The sequence below is a fragment of the Egretta garzetta genome, unplaced genomic scaffold (genome assembly GCF_000687185.1).
Source record: "Egretta garzetta isolate BGI_Z169 unplaced genomic scaffold, ASM68718v1 scaffold251, whole genome shotgun sequence".
Classification (NCBI taxonomy): Eukaryota; Metazoa; Chordata; class Aves; order Pelecaniformes; family Ardeidae; genus Egretta; species Egretta garzetta.
This window is the reverse complement of record NW_009258952.1, coordinates 6,244,576-6,252,498: the sequence shown is the minus strand read 5'-3', so window position 1 is coordinate 6,252,498 and position 7,923 is coordinate 6,244,576. Positions and strand designations below refer to the sequence as shown.

The window sequence follows — 7,923 nt, the reverse complement described above, 5'->3', positions numbered from 1 at the left end:
CTCGTACCGACCCCTCCGCTTATGTTATACTGCACGTATGGCCAGAAAAAACACGCGTTATTCCAGTAACATGATCAAGGAATCCGGTGACATGAAAGCAGAGGGGAAAAAAAAAAGCTAAGGGCCAAGTCCAGAAGGAAGAGGCAGTTGACGGAGATGCTAAGTGTGGATTAAAAAACCAACCCCATCACAGCAGGCTGTCGCCAGGCTCGAACAGAGAAATGATGCGGTCTGAGGAAATCAACACTGATGAAGAAAACATCCTGGCCAAACAGCTGTCCTTCAGCCACCCCCCAAAATTCATGCTACTTTTATTTATTATTAAAGCTTCTGGCAGACCGATCTTCCCAAAGGATAGACGGAGAAGAAAGATCAAGAAAAGGAGTAATTGATGGCCGAAGCCTAGCGCTGTCAGAACAGCCAGCAGCTAATGAATACAGGGACAGAGGTTAAGATGCAACCGTTCGGTTCGGCCTTGCCTTGCCAGAAGGGTGAGTGTGAGCCAAATAAACTCTATGAACGCCTTGCAGTAGGTTGGTTTCTTCCTACCATATGGAGCAGCAGGTGACTTGTGGAGCAGACGGATTAGCGTATGACCAGGTCTCTCAACTGTGAAACACCTTCATCAGCTGTGAAGACGCTCAGAGGTTTCGTGTGAATTTATTAAATTGGGATACAGGGATACTTGGTACCTTGAAGATGATCTGAGGTACCTAAAAATACAGAAAAGGCTGCAGAAATTTTTCCCTTCACAGTTGGATTTTTTTTTTTTTAATATAAAAGTTTAAACAGAGCAAGCATTCATATTTCAGTCCCAAGATGTTTCTTAGAAATCTCGTCATCCCCTGGCCACCCCAGTATTTTGTAAGTCTAAAGTAAGAATGTCATTGTTTCCACAGTAACGATGTGAAAGTATATCCCCGACTGCATACTGGTGTAGTCACAGATGTAACATACTGCACCCACGAAGTACATTGATAGTCACAGATGTAACATACTGCACCCACGAAGTACATTGATAAAAAATTAGATAAAAATTAGACTCCTTTTTGCAACATAGCCTTGCATCTATTTCCCACCACCGCCTGAAAAGAAATCAGGTCACCTCAGAACACAGCAAACGGGACGTAACTGGGACAAGACATCCTCTTCTCAAGCTATAATCAGCAAGTGCCTCAGGTGCCTGGCTAGGAGTCCTCTCGTACGGGCATAGAGCTCTTCGGTTTCAGCTTGGTTTTGTGTTTCTCCTGATGATACAGTGTAAACTGCTGCACTGAAACGGAAAAGAAGCCAACCTGTTGCCTGCTCTGAACAGTTTCTATACCTTCCTTTTATTGGAGTTCCCTCTTCTGCCACGTGATGTTTCTTATGGCTCTTCAGGCAAAGTGGGACGATCTAAACCACCTTGAGACTGTCAGCCCTCAGTCTGCTTCTTGCCAATGGGTTGCTGGTCTATGTCTGCCAGGTTTCTTTCCAGATGTCCGTATTTTGGAATACTGGGCCTCAAAATGATTGCATGATTTCAGAGGGAAGTTCCCAACAGTCTGAAATGGGGGAAGTTTCTGGCATCTTCCCAGAGAAGCCACCCCTGCACACACACACCCCCACTACCAAAACCTTGCCACCCAAACCCAATACACCATTTTGGGTGGCAAAGACTGTGGAGGATTTGGTAGTAAGTGTATTACTGCACCCACAGTGACAGACACAAACAGAACACTGCCCTTCCTTATTTGGGAACCTTTCCTGAATTCACTCGTCATCAACCATCCTTAAAGATATAACCAAGAATGACATTTTGAACAAAATGTAAATACGCAAGTTAGCAAGAAACAGAATAGAAGTCCCCCAAAAAGGTTATAACTACCATCAAACTTCTTTCCTGGGTCTTAAACCTGATAAATCATAGAATTGTTTAGATTGGAAAAGACCTTTAAGATCATCCAGTCCAACCGTAAATCTAACCCTGCCAAGTCCACCACTAAACCACATCCCTCAGCATCACATCTACCTGTCTTTAAATACTTCAGGGACGAGGACTTGACCACTTCCCTGGGTAGCCCCTTCCAATGCTTGAAAACCCTTTTGGTGAAGAAATTTTCCCTAATGCCCAATCTAAACCTCCCCTGATGCAACTTGAGGCCATTTCCTCTCGTCCTATCACCCATTACCCGGGAGAGGAGACCGACCCCCACCTCACTACACCGTCCTGTCAGGCAGCTCTACTTCACCTGTTTAGAAAGTTAACACATTGAATGGCATTCGCCCTTCCAGCTTGACAAGACAGAAATTGCCCCTTCTCCTGTTTTTATTCTTAACTTCTAATGCATTCTGCACAGATGAATGTATTCAATACAAGGGATGTAAACAGGCTAATCCCCATTTTTATACACACATGGCATGTAGCTTACATTACCATTCTGTTTTTAAACAAACAAATACTCCTTCTGACTTACAACCTCATAATCAGCAAGGAAGTCTTAAGATTTTTACAAGATGCCAGAACTGATATACGTACCCTTTATTGTATATACATCTTAGTAACAGTGCAATCTCTGCTTTTAATATCCCAGAGACACCATCCGCGATCACTAATGACAAGCCTGGTTAAAAGGCAATTTCCTTCACTTTTTGAGAATGTCAGGCACTTTCTGCAGCACAGCACAGAACGTGGAATTCTGATTTGTATCCTCTCGCTTTCTTCGCTGCCTGCAAATTCCAACAATACTTTAACTGAATTCTAAAGCCATTTCCGTGCATTTAAAAATGAACTATAGCAAAACAGAAGAAAATGGTTCAGTGACATTTTGCCTGCCACTTGATTTCTTCTTCAGCTCAAAAACTTAATGAGACATCACCTCTTCATACCACCTTCCTGCTGGCGTAGGTTCTCAGACCTTATGACAGAAAACTGTGCCATTTCACTGATCTTTCTGCTTCCCTGAAGCAAAATGACATCACTCAGTGCATGTGAATTCCGTTTTTGAAAAAGAAAACGGTAATAATTTCTTATTCCTAGCAATGGGAAATGTAACTATAAATTCATGAAATAGCTACAGGAAAACAGTAACTATTAATGGCAAGAAGTCCATGTAAAAGCTTCTGAGTAATTGCAAGGAGGGAAACAATCCAAAAGGAATTGAAATTAATAAGGTTTGGGGACACACACACACACACACACAAAAGAGGCTGAAATGGAAAAATGCAAGTAAACAGAAAATATAAAAGGAGACCTGAAAAAGACCCCAAAATGGCACTGCACAGAAAGTTAAAAGTGAACAAGAGTCATGACGTGGCCAAAAACCAGATCAATGAATTTTGCAAAAAGCATAACTTTATAGAGCAGAAAGCTACTATTTTCCCTCTTTGGGGGTCTGGTTACTACTTCAGAATCAGTTTTGGATTGCTGGTTCTGGGAGTATTTTTGTATTGGATTTGGCTCCACTGATCAGAACAAATGCCATCAGCTTAATAAAATAATGGCAATTATTAAGACATGCCTTAAATACCCAAGCACGTTTCACAAATGAAGGTACAGGATTGAATGGTGAAAGGTTTTCAAGGATTTTCAAGGGCATACATTTGTCATTGGTACTTTCAAACATCTCATATCTGATTTTTTTTTTAAGGTTGAGCCAGCATTAAAAGTAGTGCATAAATCATAAAAACTTCACACACTTTGAATACACAAAGCAATGCAAATATTTATACACTATCCTGAAAGTGTAAGCTACACAAAGAACTGAACTTGCAGTTTAAATTAATCTTCAGTGTACTTTAATACACTATACAGTATCTTACAACCAAATACAACCTTTAGTTAAAGTATCTGTAGTTTAAATGGATTCAACGGTAAAAGTTGAAGCTTGTTAATTATAAAGTGGTAGACAAACTTACCATTGTGTAGTGTGTAACACGTATCAATTTATACAGCTTTTTAATCATGTTCTTGCAGAATCTTATAAGGAATTTAAGAGTCTGCTCCAACTCCGTGCATTTTTTGACATTGATTAGTTAAAATTAATGAATCCTTTGATGAATTCCATAGAAATGGTGTTTCCACCGGAAAACAGAGACGTCTGAAATTACTTTCAGCACCTGTTAAAACCTATTCCAGTAAGCAACCAGCAAAGATGTGCACAGGCAGCTAAATTAGGAAAGGAATATAAACCCCTGTTAACAAAAATAATTTGTTTTTTAGAACGTACAGGTAACTTACTAGAAAATCAACTTTTGAAAAGCACAAGCAAATGAAAATAGGTTTAGAATAACATCTTTTCTATTCTTTTTACTAGGCATTTTTTATAGATCTGATTTATTAAGTTTATAATATTGCTTTATAATATTGTAATATTAAGTTTATAAGACCTTGCTATTTGTCTTCTGCCACCGATGACAAAGCTGGGTATTTTATAACAGAGGTAACATTCATTTCTTCCCACTCATTCCATTTTATTAACTCAGTGCCTATCAGGTTGTTTTTAAAATTCCCATAAAGTAGAATATGAAAAACATTAGTTAACTGACTTTGCTTTAACGTTGCCTTAAAATTGTGTTACCACTTTTTTAAAAAAAAAAGAAAGAAGAATTAGTTTTTATTTTACATATTGTCTGAGCTCGTAATTGTATTTTCTTCATGCAGCAACCGTGAAGATTAAAAATATTCTTGAGCAATCTTGCTTAACTTATAAGTTGTTTCTCCATCTGAAGTTGGGAGACGCATCATGTACTGTTGAGAAAATGAGACCAAATCAGTCACAAACGAACACTTAGATGCTATATATAAACACTAGACTATCTCAAACTTGACCTGTGCATGCATACATATGTCTGTACATGTGATTTTTTTATTAAAACTATTGGAATAGTTTCCTTCAGGCCAGTGTTGAGTTTTAATGGAAGGTATAAACATACACTGTTTCACAATGTAACCTAGCAATCTAAAGAATGATTAATAAAAAAGGGTTTAATAATCCTACAGTTATTTACAGTTCAGAATATTAGAATTTCTAGATATTAAGAAATCTGAGGTAGCAGAGCATTTCTTGCATTTTCTGAAATGTATGAACTTCAGAGAAAAAATATCTGTGCTGCTACATTAAGAACAGTTAAATTATTTTTATCTCTTCATCAGCTGTGTTTTAAAAATGCGAAACAATGACCAAGATACTTAGATCCAAACATGGGAGAAAGCTTACATGTGCATAGTGTGCCACGCTCCTGATTACAAGACATTATTTTTCTGTTTAAAGTGAGAAAAGTAAATCTGTAAAGGCAGTATCACTCCTAACTGAAGTTGTAGAAGTTACGCACTAACGGAAACTGCAAGCCCTAGAACGAAGTGGGGAATTAATGACTGCAGCAGACAGCATATGGCCACAATTTGCATGGAGTAGCTCTCTTGTAACACTGTAATATGCCTGTCACATTCATTACCGATACTGACAACACATTTCTTTGGAAAAATATTTTCTGAAAATTAAGCAGACAGTGTTATGACTGCAGCTTGAGTCTTCCATAAGGAGAACAAAACTTGAAATACTGCAACTCAGACTATGTGGAAAGGACATGGTATCAAAACCAAATGAACAAGTCATGAGTATGCAAGCATTTGTATGCTACATGCTCGGAACCAACAGAATCAATTTTCCTTAATAGGTGTCCTTAATTTGAACTGAAAAACTGACAAAGGTCACATGATGTTAAGTGTTTATCATGGATCTGCGTCAAAGCTTGTATTTAAAAATTTAACAACTGTTTCCATACTGCAGAGGTCAGCACAGAAAAACCCCATGTGTTCTGATAAGATTGCTTTCCTTCTCCTCCTCTGTGAGCACAAATTGAAGATTAAAAACCGAAACAAACCAAAAAACTTTAAAGAGCACTTCTTGTGCTTTGTGGAAAGCTGAATCAAGGATCTCCATCTGGAGTAGAAGAGTCACAACAATTCTTCTGATTAGTATCTCCTTTAGTTATTTAAACTTTCCAGTAATTTCAAACAGTTGCTACTTTGTGAGCAGATATCTGAAGCCGACTGAAGCTCTGTTATCTGCTGTCTCTTCAAAATTCAAAGGTGATTTCTGAGGAAAGCTGAGCTATTTTTGTCCAGTAAGCATGAAAAATGTGTTTGGGGGGAAAAAAAAAAAAAACTAAGACAAAAAAAACCCACAACCCCTCACCCCCCCAAGCTTAAGAACTAAAAGTCACTAGCTTACTCAGACAAATTAATTCCTGGACATTTAAGATGCATACACAGTGTCTTCTTGTAGGGAAGACTGCAAGTCTACCTTTAAAGAGAAAGTCAATTTATCCTTCACCTTCATCTAAACAGAAAATGCTGTTGCTTGAGCTACTTTGGCCAGTGAAAAGGAAGGGATAAATTGCTAACAGCACCCGATATCCCAGAGGAACCTTGTGGAGCCAAACTGTAGAAATGTGTAGGTCAATAATGTATGTTAATAACCAAGAACTGAAATCACATTTGAAAGCTGGTGCAGTATCATGTTGGTAAGCTTCCACGGCATTCTGCACAGAATATGCTTAAAGGCATCATTTTCTGAACTTCAGTAATGACTGTATTCATGCAACTCTAGTCCATTTCCTTTGAATTAAAAAAATTAAGCCTCAATCTTTCAAACAATTAGTACCTAGTAGCTGATTTATCATTAACATAAACAGAAGGTCTAACTTGGAAAAAATGCACTGATTTCATGTTGTTATTCAGGTTGGTAAATGCTGAAAATTTGAAACAGTTTTAAATATTCGTGTAATAATTTACTTAGAAGTAGACAGTCCTGGGTGCAGTTATGTAATGTACAGAAAGAAATGTTTTCCTTAGCTTCTGGATGAATAATGTTTCCAAATGTGCATGCCTTTACAGAAACAAAATACTTCACCTCGTATACTCTAAGTAAAGGCAAAAATGTAAAAAGAGCGAACTAAATACAGTTACTCAAGTACTGTACTAATCAGAAATTGTGAAAATTTACACTGCGTGACTGTAACCATCTCTAGAACTCATCTATACAACAACACACGTTTAGGAAAGGCAGAAATGTAAAATGTAGTCCCATAAAATGCTACGTACATGCATATTTAGGTATGAATTTCAGAAAATATACAAAGGTATAAACACTAGCACTATGAAAGTATCTCATGCTATGCTTTAAATCAAAACGTAAAGGCATATGCATTGCAGTAATCTGTGCTCTAAGCATGTCACAGTATTTTCCAAAAGTTTGGAACTATGTATAATCATAGGCTTTTTGTATATAATGCTGCTTCAAATTGTCCGAAGGACAGCTACCACAACTAATTGCAGGGTTTTTTCCCCAGGAAACAATGCACTAAAATATAATGAGAAACAATATGTAGAAAATCATAATGAAAATGACCCTCCTTCCACCCCTCCATCCACAACTTACACACTTTTCCTTCTTTTTCCAACTTCTTCAAGTGGACTATGAGGTTATGTTCTGCTGCTAGAAGTAAATTTTCAGGGACCTCCTAATGGGAACACACATACGCATGTTGTATTTGTTTAAATATTTCCCAAATATTATTTCAATATATGAAACTCAGGGTTTATTAACACAGATTAACTCTTCTGAACTGCCATGTTGAACATTCAGTGAGTTATACAATGACCACAAACTGAGTAAATCAATTTTACACCAGTTAAACTAGTAGCCTAAAAACACATTTTTGTTTACTTTGCTCATTTTTTGCATTAGCCATTTGTATTACGCAAACTTTGGCCAACACTAAGAAGGCTGTGCTCTTCTGAGCATGATCTGCACTGGGCTGTCAGTATAGCTAAGCATTTTTAAAGACAAATTTAAGGATGCATTTCTCCACAGATACCTATCACTTCTGTTCCATGACAAGACTTGCATGGGTTTAAATATCCTTTAACAATTACTA

At 37.6% G+C, this 7,923-nt stretch overlaps 1 protein-coding gene across 1 annotated transcript in view; it reads right to left on the bottom strand.

Moving 5' to 3' along the window:
- Window positions 1–2,196: 2,196 nt before the first annotated feature.
- The window catches only part of LACTB2 (lactamase beta 2), a 16,608-nt gene continuing 10,881 nt past the window's right edge, over window positions 2,197–7,923 (bottom strand). The window contains 2 exon segments of the mRNA XM_009634458.2: window positions 2,197–4,729; window positions 7,425–7,506. Of these exon segments, the coding sequence (XP_009632753.1) occupies window positions 4,686–4,729; window positions 7,425–7,506 (126 nt within the window). The 3' untranslated portion in view covers window positions 2,197–4,685.